Source organism: Myotis myotis, unplaced genomic scaffold, assembly GCF_014108235.1.
Source record: "Myotis myotis isolate mMyoMyo1 unplaced genomic scaffold, mMyoMyo1.p scaffold_m19_p_2, whole genome shotgun sequence".
In the NCBI taxonomy this organism is placed as follows: Eukaryota; Metazoa; Chordata; class Mammalia; order Chiroptera; family Vespertilionidae; genus Myotis; species Myotis myotis.
Window position 1 is genome coordinate 53,452,041 of NW_023416324.1, and position 26,705 is coordinate 53,478,745.

The 26,705-nt window shown below is 40.4% G+C and overlaps 1 protein-coding gene across 4 annotated transcripts; it reads right to left on the minus strand.

Moving 5' to 3' along the window:
• Positions 1-26,695, minus strand: CRYZ (crystallin zeta). Of its 4 annotated transcripts, XM_036350297.1 has the most exons (10): positions 26,590-26,675; positions 24,063-24,152; positions 21,269-21,392; positions 18,888-19,040; positions 14,684-14,847; positions 9,272-9,323; positions 4,498-4,647; positions 1,477-1,578; positions 1,282-1,377; positions 1-863 (listed from the first exon to the last, which is right to left on the minus strand). In XM_036350297.1, exons 3-10 carry the CDS (start codon positions 21,377-21,379, stop codon positions 699-701), a joined length of 993 nt encoding a protein of 330 aa, XP_036206190.1. In that variant the 5' UTR covers positions 21,380-21,392; positions 24,063-24,152; positions 26,590-26,675; the 3' UTR covers positions 1-698. The 4 variants fall into 4 exon arrangements, with proteins under 4 accessions (XP_036206190.1, XP_036206189.1, XP_036206192.1 ...); XM_036350296.1 differs by lacking the exon at positions 24,063-24,152 and having other exon boundaries at positions 26,590-26,695; XM_036350298.1 differs by lacking the exons at positions 1-863; positions 24,063-24,152 and adding an exon at positions 1,086-1,121 and having other exon boundaries at positions 26,590-26,695.
• Between the last annotated feature and the right edge of the window lie 10 nt (positions 26,696-26,705).

A 26,705-nucleotide genomic window follows, 5' to 3' on the forward strand; every position in this document is an offset into this window, starting at 1 on the left:
TCATTCTTAATGTGCCAAATTTATTTATTTATTTTTAAAAATATGACCCCCATCACACAAACATATAATTCTAAATCTAATTTGAAAGCACGTCAGTCAAGAAGTATCTATCTCGAGACTATGCACCAAAAAAGGGCTGCTGGCCCAGGATGTACAGACCACTGGTAATCAACCATGAGCATAGTGAATGTTGTAGTATTTTGGTAAATATTAGAAATTTAACAAATATTGTTTATCTAGCCCTTCTAAGCAGCTTGTAGATCCAGATAAGATTAGCTTGGACAAGGGGTCTTGTTTAGTCCCCAAAATCTGCAGAGTCCAATACAGGTCTGGGCTAATCAGAGATGAAAGAAACTTTCTAAGGAGAAGTAGGCTTGGAAATCAAGCAGTCTTATTTCCAATTAGCACATTTTAAAGGTATAAAACTAATGATCAGGTAACAGGAATATCTATAATGCACCCCAATGTCAATGACCACAACATTCTACTTCCTACTATGACTGCTTGATTACAGCATAAAGAATATTGTCAGCTACAAAATAAACTCTGCTCCAATGCCCAGGATCTCTAAGGACAAATCTTGTTTTTTAATATAAGAAACTCACTGAATTAAATGAATGCCAATTAAAGCAGAGATAGTGTAAGTAAAACTGGGATAAGAGACCTCTAATTACATAGGAAATACATGAAAGAATTAATTATGACACGAGAAGAATCATTTTTCCAGTAGCCCCACTGCTATGGATGATGTTTTCATGAGCCTGGGCCGCCTTCTCCAATGGATACTGAGAACCTATTACAGGTTTCAACCAACCAACTTCCATTCCAGCTTGAAGAGCTGCTGCAAATTGCCGAAATTCTTCCTAAAGTGAAAGAAAAAGGTTTTTGCTTTTTTTTTTTTTTTCTTGTAGAGAAACATATGAGTTGATTTTCAGAAGCATTAAATATTTTCAGAATCTAAAAAAGCATAGTTCTTACAAATGTGTGGCTTTTGTCAACTTATCCAGAATTACAGAAAAAGAGTCCTCTATATTTGTTTGAGACAGTATCTGATTACAAAGTACTTACTGTTCTGAAGTGATTACGAATAGTATCTTCTTTTTCTCTCAAAAGTGTCCTGACTTGGAAAATAAATGATATTGTCACCCTCGTTATCTTCCGGTGACTAAGCCTTAATGCACACATATAGTCAAATAACTAAGTTTAACATCTGCTTAAACTTTCAGCCTGCCTGATTAGGAAAATTTAAGTTACCAAAATCACAATGACTTCTTTTCCTACCTTCGTTGATGAATACAGAGCAACTCCAATTATACTAGTTTCCTTTGCCATGGTGTCCCGGGGATTTATTTCAATAGGACCTCTGCTGCCAACAATCTATTATGAAGAACAACATGCTACAGTTAAAGATTACTGCAACATAGTGTTAAATTATGATAAAACTACAAAGTGGTAAAAAAAAGGAGAAACACTTACTATTACTCGTCCTCCATATGATAGAAGATTCAAATCATTACTAAGATTTACGTTAGCTAACATTTCAATAATAATATCAATTCCTTTTTCGCCAACAGATTTCTATATAATATAAAAGAATGCAAAATAAATTAAGAAAGCAAGTAAAAAAAAATCTATAAAAGTTTTAATTGTCCCATGTATTACAGAAATGTGTTTTGAATGATATAAGCTACAAGACCTCATGGTCTTAAAATTACATTACTGCAAAACAAAAATATCTTCTTAAAATAACTGGCTGTTTTTCAACTTTGTAAATACTCTTGGAAATTGATACCAGGAGTGAATACTCCATTAATTGTAGGTTTCCTAGACATATAACAAAGGAGTGCCTTTACTCAGTTTTGTGGCAAGTTGATTTAGTGGTAATAAACTCTCACTCATCCTTTCCTTAGTTTGTAATGACCTAGTTTACATAGTAATCAGTAACTAGAAAACTCTAATTCTTTCTCAACATCAGCAAGTACTTTGAGGGTTAGCAAAGTAATCAGTGTTTAGTAAATTGCTACTAGAGCACAAATGGAGAACTTCAGAATCTGCTTGAATTCTATTGTAGCAACGGAACATATGCAACAACTCACTAAATGCTACCTAGCTGCTTTGGAGGAGGTAGTGATTAGTCCGCCAAATTTTGGAGTCCAAAGCATCTGGTTAACAAATAAATGTTCTTCTCTAGTCTAGACAGATCCAGTTTGTAATCTTAGGATACTTCACCTTCCATGAAAAATTTATACCAATAGAAATTATATTAATAACACCTAACAGATGCAAATATAGAGCTGTGGATTTACTTAAACTGTGACTGGCATTAAATTTTGATAGCTAGAAGACTTGAGAGGCAAAATTTTATTTGGCAAACATAAACAAGACAGAAATAAGAGTGAAAGTTTAAAAATTAGACATCTTGGGAGAACCAAGATGGCAGCATAGGTTAACACCGGAATTTGCTGCCTTGAACAACTACTTCAAAAGTGAAACTAAAAGACGGAACGGACATCACCCAGAACCACAGGAACGCTGGCTGAGTGGAAGTCCTACAACTAGGAGGAAAGAGAAACGCATACGGACACTCAGAGGAGGCGCAGTGCTGAAGTCAAATTCTGAGGTGTGGAGTGCGCGGAGCGGGCTGGCAGCAGAGGGCGCGGTTGGCGTTTTCAATCGGGAGGGAGTCGCAGACTCTGAGCTCCAGATACGGGCGAGTCTTTAGGGACCCAGACTCAAACGGGAGAAGCGGGACTGTCTGGCTTCGGTCAGAGCGAGTGCAGCTTTCTCTCCGAGGTTTGCAGCGGTTGCTGGGACTCAGAGAGGCAGAGCCCCTGGGGACAGGACTGAGAGCAGCCATAACTGCTTGCTCCGGCCCACCCTGTTGATCCTGTGCGACCCGCCCCGCCCAAGCCCTGCACACAGGCATTTGCCGGATAGCCTCAGGCAAAGGCTAGATTAGCACCTCCCTAGAGGACAGAAGTTCTCTCACTGCAGACACAGCTAATTCTCACAGCCACTTGTCCTGGAGATCAAACCCTCCCTGGTATTAGCTACAACAATCAAGGCTTAACTACAAGACTGCGCACAAAGACCACTAGGGGGTGCACCAAGGAAGCATAACAAAATGCGGAGACAAAGAAACAGGACAAAATTGTCAATGGAAGATATAGAGTTCAGAACCACACTTTTAAGGTCTCTCAAGAACTGTTTAGAAGCTGCCGATAAACTTAATGAGATCTACAAGAAAACTAATGAGACCCTTGATGTTATGATGGGGAACCAACTAGAAATTAAGCATACACTGACTGAAATAAAGAATACTATACAGACTCCCAACAGCAGACCAGAGGAGCGCAAGAATCAAGTCAATGATTTGAAATGCGAGGAAGCAAAAAACACCCAACCGGAGGGGCAGAATGAAAAAAGACTCCAAAAATGCGAGGATAGTGTAAGGAGCCTCTGGGACAGCTTCAAGCGTACCAACATCAGAATTATAGGGGTGCCAGAAGATGAGAGAGAGCAAGATATTGAAAACCTATTTGAAGAAATAATGACAGAAAACTTCCCCTACCTGGTGAAAGAAATGGACTTACAGGTCCAAGAAGCGCGGAGAACCCCAAACAAAAGGAATCCAAAGAGGACCACACCAAGACACATCATAATTAAAATGCCAAGAGCAAAAGACAAAGAGAGAATCTTAAAAGCAGCAAGAGAAAGAAAGTCAGTTACCTACAAGGGAATACCCATACGACTGTCAGCTGATTTCTCAACAGAAACTTTGCAGGCCAGAAGGGAGTGGCAAGAAATATTCAAAGTGATGAATGCCAAGAACCTACAACCAAGATTACTTTATCCAGCAAAGCTATCATTCAGAATTGAAGGTCAGATAAAGAGCTTCACAGATAAGGAAAAGCTAAAGGAGTTCATCACCACCAAACCAGGATTATATGAAATGCTGAAAGGTATCCTTTAAGAAGAGGAAGAGGAAGAAAAAGGTAAAGATACAAATTATGAACAACAAATATGCATCTATCAACAAGTGAATCTAAGAATCAAGTGAATAAATAATCTGATGAACAGAATGAACTGGTGATTATAACAGAATCAGGGACATAGAAAGCGAATGGACTGACTATTCTTGGGGGGGAAAGGGGTGTGGGAGATTCAGGAAGAGACTGGACAAAAATCGTGCACCTATGGATGAGGACAGTGGGTGGGGAGTGAGGGCGGAGGGTGGGGCGGGAACTGGGAGGAGGGGAGTTATGGGGGGAAAAAAGAGGAACAAATGTAATAATCTGAACAATAAAGATTTAATTAAAAAAAATTAGACATCTCTGCTTTTTAAATGAAAATATTAAAACACACATAGGCAAAAAAACATATAGGCATTTGAAAAAAGAGGCAAACAACTTTAAGAGAGTGGTTAAAAAGAATTTATAAAAATGTGTCTCTCAAGAAACAAAATTTTACTTTTATAAAACTGTAGAACAATTTTACCTTAATTTTATCAATATAATTAACCTCTCTGTGATTAAACACTTCATGGGCTCCATTTCGCAAAACGATGTTTTTTCCTTCCTCAGTACCAGCTGTTCCCAAAACTTTTAAGCCATAAGCTCGAGCAATTTGGCATGCTGCTAGTCCTACCTGAAAAACAAAATACAACCCAATAGTTATATTTATTTTTTTAGGGGGAGGGTGCACATTTTTTATTTGTCAATTACAGCTGACATCAGTATTATTTTATTTTGGTTTCAGGTGTACAGCCTAATGGTGAGACATATATGACAATTTATGAAGTGATCCTCCAATAAGTCTAGTATGCACCTGGCACCATACATCGTTATTACAATATACTGTATTATTGACTATTCCCTATACTTCACATCCACAAGACTATTTTGTAAATATCAATTTGTACTTCTTAATCCCTTTAGCTTTTTTGTCCAGCTTCCCAACCCCCTTCCCATCTGGCAACCATCAGTTTGTTCTCTTAACCCAGGATTTTTAGATTCTTTGCATTCTTGCAAACATTTGTTAAGTATAGATAATGAACTCAAGGTTCTTCTAAGTCCTATTCTATTATTAAGGAAGTTCAAGTATAAATGAGGAAATAAGGACAATAGGTAGCTTTTATTGAGCATTTATGAAATGCCAGGTTCCACACTAAATAACATATATGTATCACTCTGCTTCATCCTCACAAGAAGCCTATGATAGAGACTGATTATTATTCCTAGTCTATAGATAAGAAAACTGAAATTATAAAATGTAAGTAACTTGCCCAGGTCACAGAAATGGAAACAAGAGCTGGACCAAATCAGACTGCAAATCTTGAGTTTTTAACCAATGCATCAAAATGTTTACTTAGTTTTGTGCAAAGGTACGGGGTTTAGAGATGATCAAAATATGTTCACAGACTTCATACTTTAATTATATATATAAAAATACTCTATAATAAATGTTAGGCCTCTATCATTTAAGTGGAAGAGACAGATACATGGCAAATTAATTTATTCATCTATATGATAAACACTTATTGAGCGTTTACTATGTGCGTGGCATGGTACTTGCCCCAAGAAACTTACATTCTAAAGAAGGGGGAGGATGATAAACACATAAACAAATACATGAACAATATAAATTCAGAAAATAAAAAGTATGAAAAAAATAAAACAGCCCACTGGGTTAGAAAGAGATAGGGAGAGGAGGCAGTTCAGTCGTTAGGAAAAGCTGCTGTGAAGAGATGAGGCCTGAGTAAATGAGGGACAAGCCACGTGTGACGATCTGGGAAGCCACGCGGAGAATGCTGCAGGCAGAATGGTCACGGCTAACTTGGTGGAGTGGGGATGAGCGTGGGGTGCTCAAAAGAAAGAGAGACAATGTGGCCTGAGGGGCACATGGGAGAGAGTGGAAGAGGCCAGAGGGGCATGGAGAGGCCGAGGCACACACGGCCTTGGGGGTGAAGGTTGGGATTATATTAAAGAACCATGCAGAGCTACCAGAGAGCTTAAATTGGGTGATTTGATTTAGGCCTTAAAAAGAACACTCAAATTATGTAAGAGGAAAAAAGAAGGTTTTGGGGAAATAAGAGTAGGAAGACCAGTTAGCAGCTGATAGAGTGGTCAAGAGGTGAAGCTGGCTTGGACTAAAGTGGCCACACCGGAAAGAATAACAAGTTTAGATACAATTTAGAGGTAACCTGAAGGGCCTTTCTCATAGATTGTGGGATGGAGGAAGAAGAAAAATCAAGGATGTCTCCTAGGTCTTTGGCCAGATTAACTGGGTAGATTAATGGGATAAGGAAGATTAGAGAGGATCAAGTTTGTGAAAGCATCAATAAATCACTTTGAACATTCTGAATTGCTCACCTAACTGGTGACATTCAGTAATCAGCTCAATATGGGTATGGACTCAAAAGAGTTTAGAGCTGGAAATAATAAACCTGAGATTTATCAGTTTACAAATGGTATTTAAAGCCATAGGATTAGATGAAATCATTAGATTGCCACACACACACACACACACACACACACACACACACACACAAATGTGCTTAGGATAAAGAAGAAATAAACATATACAGATATAAGCAATTATTCAAATTACAATACTAGGCCATATATGTTTAATTACATGCTAAATGAATGGTACAGATAAGTGTCACAAACATTTACAGCAGCATTTCTCAAACTTGGCATTATTGACATTTTGGGCCACATAATTCTTCCCTGTGGGGCTATCCTGTGCATTGAAGGATGTTTAGCATAATGCCTGTCTGCTACCAACCAGATGCCAGAACCCTCTACCCAGATACAATAACCAAAAATGTCCCCAGACACTGCCAAATGTCCCTGAAGGAGGGGGAGGGATGATGCAACATCACCCTTTATTAATAACAACTAGCTTAGAGGAAGGCAAAATCATTATGGATTGGGCATGATAGAAAACAAGTGAAATTATTATGGAACCTAATAAAAGTTGTCACAGCATCACAAACTCTCAGGCCTGAGATAGACCTGTCAGGCATGCAGGCATGATAAGCCTGAACTCAGTTGGGTTACGACAGGAATTTGTTTAAGTGAACCAAAACAAACATATGAAACTCACTGTCTGAGACAGACATTCAATTCCATGAAGTGAACTATAGGATTATTAGCATGATCAATTTTTACTATTTGAGTTTTTAATTTTCAATTAAAAACTTCAGTTAAAAAAGGCCTTTAATAAAACCACATTTTAACCTAGGATTTAATGTAACTGTTTCTCCTTAGCCTCTAACTACTTTAAAGGGCACTCAATTGCTATCTTAAAGGCACTGCTTAGTCTATTCTTGTCAACAATTACACTAGCCATACTCCCCCAGTAGATTATACAGCATTATGTGTCTACACTTTTCTTCTATTTACTTTGCTGACATTATAATAGGGCACTTCCCACCAAAATATCTGGATAATAGCTGTGCTAGTAAGTTCCACATCAGTTTAAATACACAACATAATCCCAAAGGAATTTGAATTAAACGAGGACAGAAAGTACAAACAGAAGCAAGAAAAGCCCTGTGCTGTTTCCCTCTAACAGGGCAGGGGGATCAGAAGTGCTTCACACACCAGGTCGCCGGCCTATCCCTGCCAGCCAAGGATGAGCAAGCTCAGCCAGCACAGAGAACAGCGTTGATTTTGCCTTAAAAAAAAAATCATGGTGAAGCGACAGGGCTTTTTACAAGAGGGTAAAGGGAATAAAAGATTTTCTCCCCTCTTCCTATTAAAATTTCTCCCTTCTCTACAGAGTACAAGCTGCGCTCTCTGAAAGCCAAGGTGATTTAAATAAATTTATGTTTGACAGAGCCTTTCATTATTTAGGGTTGAATTTAATTTAACCCCAAAATAGCCTCTTCGGTGAAGCTAACCAATGAGAGCTCTTGACAAGATATATTTGTCATGTTTTCTCAAGCCCCATAAGGAGAATCTTAGTTTTTTTTAGCAAACAGTCTGATTTGTGAAATCCTTCAGAATTGATCTATTTGAGGTACACACAGGATGCTGGGTGTGAAACCTTGCAATTCATCTATCTAAAGTAACAGAGACACAATGGACTGAATTGTCTGCATTACCTGGCCACCTTCAAAGGTAAATTCACATTTTCAGGACGCCACTCATTATTCTGGAGACAATGTACCGTTTAATAGGTTACTTCTTTCAATCTCCTGTGCAGAATACCTAGTGCTCTGACAGGGTTAAGCAGCTTCCCAAGGTGAGTCTTCAAGCCCTAGCCAGTGATGGCGAACCTCTGACGCGCGAACTCATTTTTTTGGTTGATTTTTCTTTGTTAAATGGCATTTAAACATATAAAATAAATATCAAAAATATAAATCTTTGTTTTACTATGGTTGCAAATATCAAAAAATTTCTATATGTGACACGGCACCAGAGTTAAGTTAGGTTTCAAAATGCTGACACGCGGAGATCAAAAGGTTCACCATCACTGCGTCCCTTTCTGTTAAAACTGCAAAATCCTGTCTCTAAATTTCTAAACCTCTACTTGCAGGATAGAGGTTGTATGGATTTCTTGTTCAGTTCCGACCTCAGAGCTCTAACTTTTCCTCTAAGCTCCTCAAAGACAGATTGACAGCAGGTTTCTTGAAGAGGTTTCTGACGGCACTGCGTTCGGTGACTTCACTAAAGGGCTTAGTTCATACATTCTGAGTCCCCATTTCCCGCACCACCACTAGCATTTTAAGCCACGGGTTGTGGTGTTAAGGACACAGCTGTATACTTTGCGTGGTGAATGTCATCAAAGCGCAGCAGGCAGGCCGCCGAAGAGAGACAGAAAGGACAAAGAGTTTAGTGTGGCTTTGCAGTGCTGTCTGGGGCAACATATGTAAAACTTTAATGAGCCTTAGGTCCTTATCTAAGGGAATAAGGAATTAGTATTCATCTTAAAGAACTGTTTACAATTCTACATAAGCATTCTTATAACATATGCCACTTGAAGGCAAAAACAAAGCCAGTTTATCTTGGTCCACACTCAACACAGGTGAAAAACCTAATAGATATATTTCAATGGGGTAATCTGGTGAATTTATTAACCAATAAATGCTAAACTAATGACAAGGAATCACCTTCAGAAGACAAAACTTACAGAAGCTTTACCACATAAAGGACAAAAAAGCACCCGACTATATTTATAAATTTGGTTTTTAAAATGGACTTAGATGTGCAACCCAAAAACAAAAGCTCATTTAAAAATAAACTTAAAGAAAAATACTTACTCCTCCACTAGCCCCATGAACCAGAACACTCTCTCCAGCTTTCCCACGGGCGCTACAAAAGAAAGCACAGGTTCATCACCTCACCTTAAAGCTAATTAAGCCCAGGTACTTTCAATTATTCTCAAGGAACTCCTACCCTCAGTCCAGCTACCACTTACCCAAAGAGGAAACTCATTGTGAGACATTCTCCAGGCTCCAGAGGATCAAGCAATGACTCTTCAGAGCCACAGATAAGAGAAAACCTCAGTTCATTTATTCATGCAACACCCGTTATGGGAGTCAATGTGTGCCAGGCCCCGTGCTGGATGCGGGATCACCTCATGGTGCTATGCTGAGAGGCTGCAGTCCTTGGAGGCATGCTAGTGAAACTGCTGAAGCTAGAGGAACTGGAGTTTCTCCTTGACTCCCACAGGAAACATCCTAAATCAGGCCTATATAGCTAGACACAGAGCACTGCCCAAGCAAACACAGTGGCTAGCCAGGGGTGGGCAAACTTTTTGACTCGTGGGCCACAATGGGTTCTTAAACTGGACCGGAGGGCCGGAACAAAAGCATGGATGGAGTGTTTGTGTGAACTAATATAAATTCAAAGTAAACATCATTACATAAAAGGGTACGGTCTTTTTTTTTTTTTTAGTTTTATTCATTTCAAACGGGCCGGATCCGGCCCGCGGGCCGTAGTTTGCCCTCTGCTGGTCTAGACTATTTAAGAAAACACGTTTACTTTTCCATGCCTTCAAACATCAGGTTGCACCAGCCTTTAAGCCCTCATTTCAGGAAGCAATGTTGAGTCAGCAATGATAAGACCATAATAAGTACAATAAATCTTGTCACAAAGGTTCCCATGTCACCCCTAAAATGTCCAGATCCTCTGAACTCGCTGTGTTTTATTTCTGGTTCACACCACTACTTTTCTAATATACTGAAAACAAGGAATGCACAGCAAGACAGAGAGGGGATCCTTTATTATTCCAGATGGACAAGTGCAGTATCACAGCTGTGGTTGGTCCAGATCTGGCTCTGAGAGGATCTCTTGCTTCCTAGAACAATGCGGGTGGCCACAGTCATTATGTTCAGTCTGGGAGTGAGAACACGGTAACCTGGAGTCCTGCTCAAGGCTGTGTGCCCACAGCTGACAAATGGCAATTATGAGCAGTGAATGAAGCTTTCTTCAACCCTCTTGTGGGAGATGAGGGAATTGGGGGTAGTGAATTAAACTGAGGGTTTCACATGATAAACTACAATAACTATTACTAAAACACTTCAACATTTGAAAAGTTAAAATTCAAATGTAAGGGAATAGGACTACTAATGTTATACTATGGAATATGAAATACTTCCCAATGAATTTTTAAAAATTCTTAACCCCCCCAAACACAATGAGCACATTCTCCTAAATCTCTGGACCTGTGGTGGGTGGAGAAAGAGCAGGCTAAGCCTCTCCGAGATCCCCACTGCCATGACCCTTCTACCCTGGTGTGGAGTCACTGTGAGGGTATTTATGTGTCAGCTTGGCTGGGCTAGGGTGCCAGCTTTAGGTCAAACATTGTTCTGAATGTTTCTTTCAAGGTGTTTTTTGGATAAGAGCAACATTTAAATCAGTAGACTGTGAGTAAAGCAGATTGCTTTCCATGAAATTGATGGGCTCATCTAATCAGTTGAAGGCATTAAAAGAGCAAAAGACTGACTTCTCCCAAAGCAAGAAGGAACTCTGACAGCAGATTGCTTTTGGGCTTAACTGAACTCTTTCCTGAGTCTCCAGCCTGATGGTCTACCCCATACCCCATCAGATTTTTTTTCTTTTTAGACTAATCAAGTCTCCACAATCATGTGAGCCAATTCCTTAAAACCTCTCCTCTCTCTCTCTCTCTCTCTCTCTCTCTCTCTCTCTCTCTCTCTCTCTCTCTCTCTCTCCACCCTATATAATAAAAGGCTAATATGCAAATCAATCGAACCATAGAATGACCGGTCTCTATGATGCGCACTGACCACCAGGCGTCAGATGCTCAATGCAGGAGCTGCCCTGTGGTGGTCAGTGCACTCCTACAGGGAGAGTACAGCTCAGCCAGAAGCCAGGCTCACGGCTGGCGAGTGCAGTGGTAGTGGTGGGGAGCCGCTCCTGCCTCCGCAGTAGCGCTAAGGATGTCCGTCAGTCAGACATCCCCTGAGGGCTCCCAGACTGCAAGAGGGCGCAGGCCAGGCTAAGGGACCACCCCCCTGCCCCCCTGAGTGCAAGAATTTCGTGCACTAGGCCTCTAATATATATATACATACATATATATATATATATATATATATATATATATATGTATATATATATATATACACTAGAGGCCCAGTGCACAAAAATTTGTACACTTGGGGGGGAGAGGGGGTCTCTCAGCCTGGCCTGTGCCCTCTCGCAGTCTGGGACCCCTCGGGAGATAATGACCTGCTGACTTAGGCCCGCTCCCGGGTGGCAGAGGGCAGGCCCAATCCCTAGGTGCAGCCCCTGGTCGGGCTCAGAGCAGGTCCGATTGGGGAGTTGGGGCACCACCACCTGTCATGCACAGAGCAGGGCGGATCAGGAGGTTGTGATGCCACCCTTAGTCATGCTCAGGGTAGGGCCGATTGGGGGGTTGGGGCGCTGCAGCCTGTCACACACAGAGCCGCAGGGTGATCAGGGGGTTGGGGAGCTCGCCCCTGTCACGAACAGAGCAGGGCAGATAGGGAGGTTGTGGCCCCGCCCCCTGTCACACACAGAGCCACAGGGCGATCAGGGGGTTTGGTCGCTGCCCCCTGTCACGCTGATTCCGGTGCTCGGAGGCATATTACCCTTTTACTATATAGGGTAGAGGACTGGTGCATGGGTGGGGCCAGCTGGTTTGCCCTGAAGGGTGTCCTGGATCAGGGTGGGGGTCCCGCTTGGGTGCCTGGCCAGCCTGGGTGAGGGGATGATGGCTGTTTGCATCTGGTCACACCCCTTTCAGGGTGGGGGTCCCGCTTTGGTGCCTGGCCAGCCTGGGTGAGGGGATGATGGCTGTTTGCATCTGGTCACACACCCTTTAGGGTGGGGGTCCCCAGTGGAGTGCCTGGCCAGCCTGGGTGAGGGGCTGAGGGCTGTTTTCAGGCTGGCGGGTGACTGAAGCTCCCAACCTGTCCTTTTTTCCTTTTTTTTATTGTGGGCCAGCTTTAGCTCTGAGGCTCGGCTCCAGCTATGAGACCTCCGCTCCTGAAAGCAGGTTTCTGGCCTTTGTTTACCTTCTGTATTTGAAACAATGTTGTGGTCCTGGGTTTTGTTGCTGAAGCCTGGGGTTTTGTTTAGCTTCTATATTTGTTACAATGTTGCTTAGAGTGCAGCTAAGAGGCCGGCAAGGCAGGCAGGGAAGCTTGGCTTCCTCTGTCACTGAAACAAGCAAGCGTCCCTGTTCGCGTCAGTAGACTGGCTGCTGGCCGCCATCTTGGCTGGCAGTTAATTTGCATATCGCCCTGATTAGCCAATGGGAAGGGTAGTGGTCGTACACTAATTACCATGTTTCTCTTTTATTAGATAGGATCCTTTTTAAAAGAATAGTCTCCATTCAAGGAACAGATTTCCTCTTCCTTCCTCAACCCAATCAGCTTCTGTTTCACAACTCTACTGAAAACAATCTGACTAAAGTTACCAATGACCTCTTAATTGCTAAGCCCAACTGCTATTTTCCAAATACGCCTCACTGCTGCTTCCCTCCTTAGAAGCAAAATCAACTACTACCCCTAACACTATCAACCCTGAATTAGTACTTACTCTGTGCCAGGCTCTATACTAAGAAGTATGCATTACTTCATTTAATTCTTGTCACATGCCTATGAGAAAGGTGCTATTAGTTTTTCAAATCAGTAAACTGAAGCTGAACAGGAAAGTAACGTGACCAAGGTCATATAGCCAGTAGTGGGTAAAGATAGGACTCCAACCCAGGTCTTCCTTTTTTCAAAGCCCACGAGCTTAACAAATGTTTAATGGACACCATGGCTTCTGGACTCCCTTTGTCTAAGAATAACTCCTTTTGGTTCTCTTGGGACTCTGTCTCATACCTCCCGACTATACCCTTAAATGTTGATATTCACTAAGGCTCCATTCTCACTCCACTGTTCTTCTTACTCCCTGAGGGATTTCAAGCACTTTCATCTTGTCAGCTCTCACCCCCATGCTGATATCCCCAAGTGTACACCTCCAGCCTTCAAGCTTCCGACTCTTTCATCCAACAGCCTGCTGAACTTCTCCATTAGGATGTCTGTCTTAGTTTTAGGTCCAAAACTGAACTCAGCTTCCCTTTGAAATTTTTTCCTCTTTTTTTTTTTTTTTTTTTTGGTCACAGTTAAACATTACTCAAGCTAGAAAGCTAGAAGTATTCTTAAGCTCTTCCTTTATCTCATTTTCCACATGTAGTCAACCAAATATTCCCAATTTTACCTCTAAAATTTACCTTGTCTCTTCACCTCTTCCTCCATGACCCTTGCTCTGGCCTAGAAGATACTCCAATAAGACCCTCCCATCTCCTTCTCCTTTCCTATGGTCAAACCCATCCTCCATACAGCTGATAAGTGATACCAATAATACAAAAAGATGACAATATCAGTCTCCTGAATAAAACATTTCATGAACCCTCAATCCCTTACAAAACAATATGTGAGCTTTATAATCTAGCTTTTACAATCTGAAATCTACAGGCGTGGTGATGACAGCTAACATTTATTGAGAGATTACTTATTCTTTCCCAGTCTTTGCCTTAAAATCTTCTATCCAACAAAACCACATTGCTATAGCTCTCCCCAGATACCATGTTTTCTCACACACCAACTATCCCATTGTCTAGAATGCCCTCTCCCTTCCCAGCTCCTTCACCAGGCTAATTCCCTCTTATCTTTTTCAGATACCCAGGGAATTTGATTAAAATAGAGATTCTCAGGCCTCAGCTATGGAAATTGATCAGTGGGTCTAGGGTACAGCCCTATACCGTACTTTTAAACTGCAGTTTAAAAGTTTTCATGGTTGCATAATCAGATTTTTGAACCATGGCTTTAAAATAATCCAAGCCTTATACCTTGCCAGGAAGACCTATCTCATCACCATAGGCACATCCCTTGCATCTCATAAATCCCTATGCACATCTCCATCATGTACTTTTGACTATAGTATAAACTGTTATTCCTCTTATGTCTACCTCCCTTACTAGACTGTGAGCATCTTGAACACAAAGACAGTGTTTGCTCTTCTTATCCCCAGTAATTAGAACAATCTCCTGAATTAGCAGTTTCCACTTCATAAAAGCTTAATGGTAACTAAATGGTACCCCAAAATGATAAACAGATGATAAGAAGAAAAGCAATTAATACTGCCCTCCTTTGTTGTTGCTGTATTGCTGATGGTTGTATAGTTGGCAGTGTTAGTACCTGTGGAGCAGAGCTCGGTACGCAGTGAAATACGGAACACCGAGGGCAGCTCCTTGCTTAAAGTCCAGTTTTTCTGGCAGTGTGTACACAGTGTCATCAGCCGCAACAGCAAACTCTGCATAGCCTCCCGAGATCGTGCCAGCAGTGAAAACTCTGTCACCTTTCTGGGGAAGCAATAAATCAATACATGCATCAGGGATTAAAAATGATATCGAAATGGGTACAATCTCTTTTTTAATGATTCCTTCAAACTTTTTTTTTCAATTACAGTATAATAAAATATAATATTAGTGTACAACATAGGGATTAAACATTTATGTTACTTATGAAGTGAACATCCTGAGCTACAACCCTTTTTAATGCAACTTTATAACAAAAATAAGTATCTATATATTGTTTTCTACATCTTAGGGCAGCCGTGGGCAAACTATGGCTCGCAGGCCAGATCCGGCCCATTTGAAATGAATAAAACTAAAAAAAAAAAAGACCGTACCCTTTTATGTAAGGATGTTTACTTTGAATTTATATTAGTTCACACAAACACTCCATCCATGCTTTTGTTCCCGCCCTCCGGTCCAGAAGCCATTGTGGCCCTTGAGTCAAAAAGTTTGCCCACCCCTGTCTTAGGGTCTCATAAAAATCATTTTAAAATACTGAATATTTAAAAATATTTTATTAATGGGAATCAGTGAGAAGAAAATTTTATGAGAAAGAGAAAAAAAACAAGAAGAAAGTGAACCTCCAGAATGGTATAATGATGATAATGACAATTAACCTTTATTGAGTGTACTGTGCTAGGTACTGTATTAAGTGTCTTATGAATATTATCAAATTTGATCTTTGCAACAGCTTAAGGGGTATTTTCATTATTTCCACTTTAGATTAATCCTACTATGTAGATAAGGAAATTGAGGGAAACAGTTCAGTAATTTGCTCAGACTAAAGAGTTAGTAAATGGCAGTTAATAGAACAATTTTTGCCCAAAATACTACGGAGAAGAAACAAATAAAAAGTAAGGTTTCTTCCACACACCAACTACCTGTGCTAAATCCTTTCCATAGATTTCTTCACCCCTGCATTTCCTCCATTTTTCATGTTGATAACAAAAAGCAGGCCACTATGCCTGGATGCTGACAGAGGATGAGCTAGGACAGGCTTCTTCACTTGCCACAGCCCCAGGAACAGCAAACTCTCAGTAAATGTCCCTGTGGCCCTTACTATTGGAGAGCAGATGCACCAGAGGTGAGATAAGGCCCTGGATAAGCATCATAGGCCTGCCCAGAATGCCTGCACATAGGGAATGAGACTGCCAGTACAAACACCTGCCCTAACTTCTCTTTCTGAAAAAAAAAAAAAAAAAGTTAATGTTCCCTGGAATAAGCAAAACATTGAAGCAGTAATTCTCAATATACTTAAATTTGTCCTTTAATTAAGAGATCTGAAAAGGTAACAGCAATATGCAGTGGGGTATAAACAAGCAAGATTCAAAAGGCACCTAGGAGTCAAAGACAAGCATTGCTGTTAGCAGTGTTACCTGTAAATGGTCAAGTATGACTAGGTTAAGAGTAATCTTGTTTTTACAGCTTAAAAACATGTTGCATTAATTTTAACATAATTCAAACATTTACTAAGAATCCTCTATATAGAAAGCAGTACTTTAATTTCTGCAAAAGATCTTAGCAGCAAGAAACTCTCTTTAATCTCAAACATCTTACACTCTAGGAAGAGAGAAAAATAAATAGCATGGAAATAATTACAAAGTAAGGTAAACATGCTGAGCCATCAAAGACAGATACAAGAAAAAGAAAGGAATGATTTCTAAGATGAGAGACTCAAGCATACCTTTATTGAGAAGTTAATATTTGAAGTAGTTCTTGAAGAATAGGAAAATAATTGAAAACTAGAATTGGGAAGAGTCATTATGGGTGAAGGAAAGAAAGTAAAGGAACAGTGGCAAGAAAAATAAAGCCAGTCTTCATTCCCAGTGGATAAGTAGTCTAATGTGTGGACTGCAATAGTTAGATAAAAAGAAATAAAAGCTGGAGTGTGAAACCCCTTGAACCCATGTTTATAAGTTTCAGTTTAATTCTGCCAAACAGAAGAATCAATATGAATAAAGACACAGAGATGAAAGAGCATGGGCTATGTGGGGGAGAACAAAAAATTATTACTAAGCTCAGGGAGAGAAGGAATGGGAGATAATATGAAAGAAAAGATAGGTGGGAGAGAGAGCATAAAATAACATAACAAGCGGTTTCAACAATACCCTAAAATCTACACGAAACGAATACAGTAATTAATTGTGAAACAATCAGAATAACATTTTAGAATACGCCCCTTACAGAGCAAGAACAGATTCAAAGAGGAAGGAGGGAGGGTGGTAAGGTGTGTGTCTATTACAGAAATCCAGGTAAGGGCCTACGTAAGACAACCTAAACTACAGAGAAGAGGAATGGAAAGAGAGAGAAAACGGTTCTAATAAGGGAGAACTGAGTGAGGGAGAGGAAGAAATAAGCCTAAAACCCGGGAAGTCACCAAGACAGGCATCAGAGAGAGAGGAGCAGAGATGAAGTGAGACGAGACAGGCTCAGTTGTAGTCACACTGAGTAAGCAGTTCTGGAAGATGGACCAAGTGGGTGCCCTGCTCTCTCCTGCATGTCCAACGGGAAAGCCAGACACCTGGGACTAGTGAGCACTGGACAGGTTGCTAGTGTAACTGAGGAACTGATGAACTGATTTTTTTATTTTAAGTTAAATTTGAATTTTCAGTAACCATCAGCCATTTAAATGTGGCTACCAGATTGGACACCACAGGTCCAGAGCTTAGAAGCTAGACGTACGGGGGGATCATTTTTAAAATTATATAAATGTCTAACCACTATGCTATAAAGCTGAACGAATATAACATACTGAATGTCAACTGTAATTGAAAAATAAAAAACAATGTTTGTCTAATACAAAATAATATTTATTTTTTTAAAAAGGAGCCTAAATATTAGGAAAATGTTCATTACCTAAGAGACTTGACATGCCCCTTATGTAAGCATAGGAAATAATTCTTTTATGCGATTAATATTTGGTTGAGCTTAAAATACTACCTCAATAAAAAATTTAGAAAATGTTTATATTAAAAAAGAAAATTCTAAGCAAAAGATACCCATGTGATATGGAAAATGTGGGTGTCCATGAGATCATCTTAAAGAAGGTATACAATAAAAACAGCAGAGGTTTAAGTATGGACAGGGAGCACTGGGCAAACCAAGATTTGAGGAGCATCCAGAGAAAAAGAGGCTTGAAAAGGATGCTCTGAAAGGAAGGGCGGGGGAAGAACAGGAGCAATGATGTCACAGAAGCTGTAGAAAAAGTTTTTTTAAGAAACAGTAAGTGACTGAGAGTGTCAAATGTCACAGAAAAGTCAAGAGAGATAATGACATAAAAGGGCCCATTAACTCCAGCAGTATAGATGCTATTAGTGACATTAGCAAGAATCATTTTAGTGGAGCGATGGGGGCAGAAGCCAGATTGCCAGGGCTGAGGTGTGGAAAGCTGTAGGAATCTGCCTGTCTCCCGTTCAGGGGCCACGTTAATCTTCTGTCTCAGTCCAATTTTGGATAAATGAGTGGCCAAAGTTGAGCAGGTCAAGGAATTATGAGGAAAGATGCTAGAACATGAATATGTGCTCTCTGCTTTAAAAGTCTTTTAGAAAATAAATAACAAAGCCCTGATCATAACATTTTCATTGACTCCATCACCTTGTTCTGAGTCAGAGCTCAGAAAATGTATAGTGACCTTGCAGTTTTTCATTTTTACTTATTATTAGCATTTTCTTTACTTTGTTAAGCTAAATTTGGAGAAAGTATTTAAAAATATGTTGGTTTGTGTATTATCAAGAGTTAGGGAATAGTATAATTTTCTTGCATGTTTTTTTTCCTTTACATACTTCTGTTAAATTAAAAGGTTCACCGTTTATTTCTGTGGGGATGTGAAGAAATAGAAATGACCTTGCACTTATTCCCAACAATACAAATAAACAGGGCCTCTGACTAAAAGATAATTTCTTTTGTTACTAGAGGAGTCCCCCAAGTGGCAAAAATGGTGTAATGGGGCCTTTTAAAGCCTTAAATACAGACACATTTAAAAAGTATGTTAAAATCTTTTAAGGAAAAATATTAAGCTAAAATAGAAATAACAAAAAATGTAATACCTTGAAAGCAGATACATTTTCTCCAACAGCTTCTATTACCCCAGCCACATCTGAACCGGGAGTATAAGGTAAGGGTGGTTTCCTACTATAAGTACCAGAGCGAATGTATGTGTCCACTGGGTTTACTCCGCATGCATGGACTTTGATTAGAACCTGCAAAGACAATGTACTAGTTTACACAGACTGCTCATGACTGCTGGGGCTGTCATGTTTATGGGAGCTATAACAATGGAGGGGAAAACCTTGCCTTCCATGAGCTCACATTCCAGTTTTGCAAACCCATGTATAAATAAAATTCTAAGACATAGTAAAATACATTTTGAGAAAATAGTGATGGAAATAATGGCAGAGACGTCTATGTGCTCATCAAATCTATTTCCTCCTCCTGGGCTCATAGGAAGAACATTGTTTCCTGCCTCACTTACAGTGATGAGGAGCCAAATGACTGAATTCTAGCCAAGGGGATGTGAACAAAAGTGATGAGAGGCACTTCCAGGCCCGACCCATAAAGACCTTCCTGCTTCTGCCCTTTCATGTGACTCAGAAGACAGGTGTTGAAAGTGGCAGAGGAACATGATGGAGGAAGCCTGAGTCCCCAACTCACTGTTGAAGGAGAGCGACTCACCAATATTTTAGAATTTTGGAATTTAGTGAATAATAAATAATTATCTATTGCTGACTCATTGAGATTTTGAGGTTACTGCTACTATAGAAGCTTACTTTACCTTAACTAATACAGAATTACTTCTACTGTCAGAGTAAGGGAAAGCATTTGAAAGGATGTGGTACTTGCACTGGGCCTTAAAGAATGAGTAGAAATTCTTTGGGAATTGGAGAAAACTGATATTTCAAGTTAAAGGACTATGATGTGCAAAGACAGAAGGAATGAAAGGGCCTTATGGAGAAACCGGATAAAGCTTGATGTTGTTACAGTACAATCTATTGAGAAGGAGAGATAAGAGATAAATCTATAAAAATGGGTATGGCCAAATTATAAAAACTCTCAGAAGGCTTGCTAAGGAAATTAGACTTAGGAGCCATGGAAGGTACAGTAATAAAAGTACATAATTTTTTATCAAAAAAGTATATTGTTAAAGTTATTGGAAATGATTAAGCTCTACATTTAAATTCTCTTAAAGCATATGTGAAAAACAAACATGCAGAAGAAAATGGTTTTCTTATTGTACACAAAATAAAAATTGAGGAAGTTTGTAAAAGAATAACTATTCAAAACTATTTATGACTCCATTCAGAAAAATCCAACTATTGCACTGCATAGATGATTATGAACTTCAAAAGACTCTTATATAGCCCTAACCAGTTTGGCTCAGTGGATAGAGCATGGGCCTGCGGACTGAAAGGTCCCAGGTTCGATTCCGGTCAAGGTCATGTACCTTGGTTGCAGGCACATCCCCAGTAGGAGGTGTGCAGGAGGCAGCTGATCGATGTTTCTCTCTCATCGATGTTTCTAACTCTCTATCTCCCTCCCTTCCTCTCTGTAAAAAATCAATAAAATATATTTAAAAAAAAACAAAACAAAAAAAACTCTTATAACAACACTAGAGGCCCGGTGCACAAATTCATGCACAGGTGGAGTCCCTTGGCCTGGCCAGCAATGGGGTGATCCGGGCCGGGGAGAGGGACCACAGGAGGTTGGCCTGCCGCGGGAGGTTGGCTGTGGGAGCGTACTGACCACTGGGGCACAGCTCCTGAGGTGAGCATCTGCCCCCTGGTGGTCAGTGAGCATCATAGCGACCGGTTGTTTGGTCGACTGGTTATAACAGTCACTTAGGCTTTTATATATAGATGTTATTCCTTTTCATATATCTGCTCCACTAATTATTAGAATTATGCCATCTTTGTCAGAGCTCATAGATGTAAACCGGGGGTGGGCAAACTTTTTGACTCGAGGGCCACAATGGGTTCTTAAACTGGACCGGAGGGCCGGAACAAAAGCATGGATGGAGTGTTTGTGTGAACTAATACAAATTCAAAGTAAACATCATTACATAAAAGGATACGGTCTTTTTTTTTAGTTTTATTCATTTCAAACGGGCAGGATCCCGCCCGCAGGCCGTAGTTTGCCCACGGCTGATGTAAACAGTGTAAACTCTGTCCTAATTCAATGTCTTTATAATCATTGTGAGTCTGCTTCTTTTGAATATTAACTTGATGTGCTAGAGCAGTGGTTCTCAACCTTGGCTGCACATTAGAATCACCTGCGAATCTTTTTAAAATCCTGGTTTCTGGGCCTCATTCCTCAGAAATCAGGATTTTAAAAAGATTCCCAGGTGATTCTAATGTGCAGCCAAGGTTGAGAACCACTATGCTAGAGACTCATACTCTGTAATTATTGACTTTTTTAAAGTAATTATTTCCACCTGGTGGTCTTTTGTAATTGGTACTGCAACATCCGACTGGAATTTCAGCACGTCTGGTCCACCAAATTCAAAAACTCTAATAGCTCTCATCAACTTCTGTCCAGTTGCCATGGCGATCTAGAGACTAAGAAAAAATATTAATGTATTGTCCTATTGTATCTAGGCTATCACTATGTTTTCTCCCCCCTGGAGGGTCAAATCAAACAATTTTTCATATGACAATTTAAATCACAAGATTACTACTGATTTCATTTCATGTTTTAACACCTTTCATCTTACAAATCCTTCAGCTACAAAGCAAAATGTTACTTCCTGTAGAGATTCAATGCCTTCAACAAGGGAATCAACATGCCCACAAAAACATCTGGATAGGTATAGCATAATGAATATCATAGGCGTCCTTGTGTGTAAGCTTGGGCTGCAACATCTTGGACATTTTAGAAGTTCATGCAAGTTTTATTAACATTAGATAAATAGATCTTCTCTTGTTAGATTATTATTTCAAATACATAAAGAAATACAAAAGATACAATAAACACATTCACCTGCCACCCACCTTTAACAAATCTTACCATTTTAAAAACCTAAAACATTATAGATATCACTGAAGCCTCCGGTACCCATCCCCAAACCCACTTCTGTCCCACCCTTCCACGAGGTAACGAGGTAACTATTACCACAAACCCAGTGCTCATCATTCCCAGGCATGATGTTATCTCACTACTACTTGTGAATACATTACCAAGCAATATATGCTATTGTTTTTGCATGTTTTCAAACTTTGTTTAGATTAGATTGTACTGTACTTAATTCTGCAACTTGCTTTTTCCTCTTAGCGTTATGTTTTTGGTATTTATCAATGCTAAAACACTTTGCTTTATGAAGTTCAGTCAGTTTAACAAAGGAGGAAAAACATTAAAAACTAAAAACACTGCTTTGTATGCCATCTTTTATAAATTGCAAGGGTAATTTACAGTTAACCTTTCTGGCCTACCCCCGTTAACATTAAAATGAAAAGAAAACAAAGTTTTAAAATAGAGTGGCAGAAACTAGAACTTGAGATGAAAGAATTCAGACTTTTATTGAATGGAAGTTCAACACAGGGCTACTCAGAACAGAGTCCATGCTGATTACAAAATGTCATTCCATGTATGGAGGGAGGGCAGGAATGGAGAGGTCAACGGGAAAAAGAGGAGACTTATGTAATACATTAAAGAATAAAGAATTTAATTTTTTTTAAAAGCAATCTGATGGTGTTCTTAATAGACAGCTCCTAGTATAATTAGTCAAAAGTTGCATCATTAAAAAACCTTTATTTAAAATGATTTAACATAGTACCCAGCACAGAGAAGAAAGTAACACTTCCATTGCTGAAAGGTTGTTTAGCAATGATATATCCTGAAGGACAACCCTCGAATAAAAGGGGGCAGAAGCAGGCAAAAGGCACAGATCTAGAGCACGGTGGGGCAGCTAAGTAGTCCCTGAGGGTGGGAAGACCTGTGCAGACTACTTACTCCACGGCCTCACTGCTGTATTTCCATCTTCACTTAAGCTGGGTATTTCTTAGACAAAAATAATTATAAAAAAATAAAACAGGAAAAAAAAAAAAAGATTGCCTAGATCAGAGTTTACCATTCTGAAAATAAGAACACCACTTCCTTTTTTCCTTTCTGCCTTCAGCATGGTGTTAGGGAAAGTGTGGGCTTAGAAATCTGTCAGCTCTTAGTATGAATCCCAGCTCTATTGTTCACTAGCCATGTAGCCTTGGGCAAGGCAGTCAAGTTTTTTGAGCCTCTTCATCCGAACACTTTTTACTGTGCTAGTGACATGGCAAGCACCAAGTACAGAACCTGGCCGAGGTTTACTCCTATGTATGGAAGACACCATTATTCCTTTCCCATCTATTTTCTCTTTTCTAATTTCTTATTAATGAAAACATTCTTGATTCTATAATTCTATAATCACCTTTGATTTACTATTACAATATTTACAGGATTCTGGTTGTAAAACCAAGTCCTTAGCCCCAGAGTTCAGAGTCTAGAGAATGATGTAAGCTACACATTAATACCAAAATTGGTCATTATTCATTCAACATTTTTATTTAGCATCAATCGTTAGGGAGGCACTGTGCTAAACTCAGAGAACACAAAGGGCAAAGAGAAAATGCCTCAGCCCCTCCCCAGCTCCTGCTCACTCCCACTCCCTCCCTCACATGTACACACACACTGGGTAAGATTTGCAGCTCCTTTTCCGCTTTCAGTATCTACTCACTTCTACCTATTCATTTCTTTCATGCACTCACATTTATCTTTTCACCAACAGACATCACTATTATCCTCAAAAAACTGTAGCAATAATAAAAGCAAAATTACCCTGAAATAGAATCTGTCAAAAATATCTAGCACGTACATTTTTCCCCTCTACATTCTGACATTTTCTAAATGGGGAGAAAAGAACAAAGTAAGGAGGAGACTCATCCTTAATACTGGGTTTAGAAGATACCCTGCTTTGTCCAAAACTATCACATTATCCTGTGGCGCCGGTAAGGAGACAGGCATGACCCTGACAGCTCTGTCTTCCACTTTGCTTCTGGCCATCTTATTTCCCACTGAGCTTTTGCCACTATGATTGATCAGGCTCCAGTCTGTACTCCTTGCCTTTGAACACTCTCAGCTACCCTCAGGGTCATGATCCACTTTATAATACAGGTGCTATGTCAGAAGGTATAATAAAAAGAATAAAATAACGCAACGCACAATTAGAAACTGTGATAATTCTTAAGCCCCCGCAATACCTGATTTCTTCTCAGAAGCACATCTTTCACATCCATTGATGTAATTATTTTCACAATTGGAAGAGAAGCAATGGTTATTAAAACCACCACCTAATTGTATGAAAAAGTGGAAATAAAATCACCATCCATTTTATGGATGAGAACATATTCCAAGAGGTAAAGAGATTCACCAAGGTCACAGAGAGACAACGTTAGAACCCAAGTCCTATGTCCTAAATTTTGTTGGATGATTTTATTCTCTTACTATACAATCCTTTTCATCTCACCCTTTGAAATGTTGGCAAAGAGGACCTTAATTTCTTAGGAATGTACTTTATTATGATGATAGTGAGACAGACTGTTAGAAATATGAAATTTGGCCCAGCCGATGTGGTTTAGTGATTGAGTGTCAACCTTTGAACCAGGAGGTCATGAGTTGATTCCCAGTCAGGATACATGCCCAGGTTGCAGGCTCGATCTTGAGTGTGAGTGTGCAGGAGGCAGCCAATCAATGATTCTCTCTCTCCTGCTCCCTACCTCTCTGAAATTAATAAAAATATATTTTAAAAAATAAAAATATATTTTTAAAAAGAAATATGAAATTCAACTAACCTGCAGGTAGCATTGCATATTTTATGACCAAAGCATCTGCTTACAATTTGAATGATCTCAAATGCCCATAAGTTAGAGGAGCTACTAGAGATATACAGGACATTACTCTAAAAGGGGAACTAATAATTTCCTTATCTGTAAAATGGGGCCAATAATCCCTAGCATAGAATCTTTGTGAGGAGTAAGAGCAGCGGCCATGGTGCGTGTGCCACAGCACACCTAGCATGCAATAAGCTCTGTCATTCAGAGTAAATCACTTGCAGTCAGCAGGTCTGTCACATTGCTTGTGTTTGTTTTTTTTAATTAAAGTGTACTTCAAATGACTTTTTCTATTGATCAAATACAAACTTTTAAATTTTTCACCAGAGTAACTTGGTTTCCATTTTTATTGTTTAATCTGTGAAAAATTGCTAACCATACTTTGCAAATCTAGGAAATTCAGAATTTAAAATTCTTCCCCAAACAGTGATCTTCTCCATGCAACACTTGAATCCATTAGGTTTAAATGAAAAGTAAAGGATAAAGAAAATGTTAGAAATCTATTTTAACATGGTCAATTTACAAAGCCAGAGCAAAGACACAGAAGTAACATTAAATAAAAATTTTAGGCAAGAAATAAAAAAACAAAACAAAACCTTGGGAAGTTAATCAATCATTATATAACTAGAGGCCTGGTGCACAAGATTCATTAACTGGGAGTGGGGTTGGGGGGGGGGAAGGGTGTCCCTCAGCCCGGCCTGCGCCCTCTCACAGTCTGGGACCCCTTGGGGGATGTCCACCTGCCAGCTTAGGCCCAATCCCCCCGGGGTTGAGTGTCAACCAGGGATTGGGCCTAAACCGGCAGTCAGACATCCCTCTCACAGTCGGGGACCCCCTTGCTCCTTATGGCCAGCCTGCAGTGGAGGTGGGAGAGGCTTCTGCCACTGCTGCTTCTGGCTGAACAGCACTCCCCAGAGCTCACTGACCACCAGGGGGCAGCACCTGCATTGAGCGTCTGCCCCCTGGTGGTCAGTGCATGTCATAGTCACCAGTCATTTGGCTGTTGGATCCATTTGCACATTAGGATATAATATATGAGATATAGGATAGGATGTCAGGGTACATGCCCAGTTTACTGCTTCATCCCCATTGAGGGGTGTGCAGGAGGGAGCCAATCATCTATTTTCTCTGATCATTGATGTTTCTCTTTCTCCCTCCCTTCTTCTCTAAAATCAGTACAAATAAAAATAAAATTTAAAAAAAGAATGACTCATGTAAGCACATTATTTATTATTCCTAACCCCAAAGAAATTTTAAAAAGTTAGAAGTGGCCAAGGATAAGTCTCTTCCTGGCTGTGACCTGGGCGGGTGGGTGCTGGCCAGGACCTCCTCCCCACTCACCTCCCACAGGAGAGGGGGTTGGAGGAGTTAGTGACCTACAATTCTAACCTCCTCCCCCCATCCCCACCCCCAGGCTCTCCCGTGGGAACTGAACCGGGCAGGCCACCTGCCCTGCAACCTCGGGGAGCTGAGCTCCGTGGGGTTTGCTGCTGCTGACCAGGCCTTCCCACAGCCACCCACTAGCTGCGGACAGACAGTCCAAACTTCAGCCTTTCAGTGGTTCAATCATTAACACCCTCTATGGTCACGGTGGCAAGGCTCCTGGAGGGACCGGGTAAACATCCAACCATGTGTTAACAGGGTGTTTTGTACTTTTTTTTTTTCCTTTGAAGATTATTCTAGGTGGGGGAGATGGAGGAAAAAGGTAAAAAACAAAAACAAACAAAAAAAAAAACGAACAAAAACACAAACCACACATTCCTCTCCAAAAGTAAGATGGCAAACCTGATGGACAAGCAGGAGGAAGGCCCGGCAGACAGAGCTCGGGGGCCCTGCAGTTGCAGGAACCAGAGACAAATCAGCTCCCAACCTCGGGGCGCTGTTTAAAACCACTTACCGGTTCCGGAGCGGGAACCCACACCCGCCAAAGCTCCCAGACCCCACCGAAGAGGGGGCGGGCCTGGCCGGCTCCCACGATCCCGGCTCCGCCCCGCGCGCCCGCCTCGCCCCGCC

Bases quoted from the DNA above. Each gene is read 5' to 3' on its own strand.
- CRYZ (XM_036350296.1), bottom strand. From the start codon at position 21,379: ATGGCAACTGGACAGAAGTTGATGAGAGCTATTAGAGTTTTTGAATTT. The intron at 14,848-18,887 runs GTATTACATTTT...TTGCTTCCCCAG, and splicing joins AAAATGTATCTGCTTTCAAG to AAAGGTGACAGAGTTTTCAC. The intron at 864-1,281 runs GTAGGAAAAGAA...CTTTCACTTTAG, and splicing joins CTCTGTATTCATCAACGAAG to GAAGAATTTCGGCAATTTGC.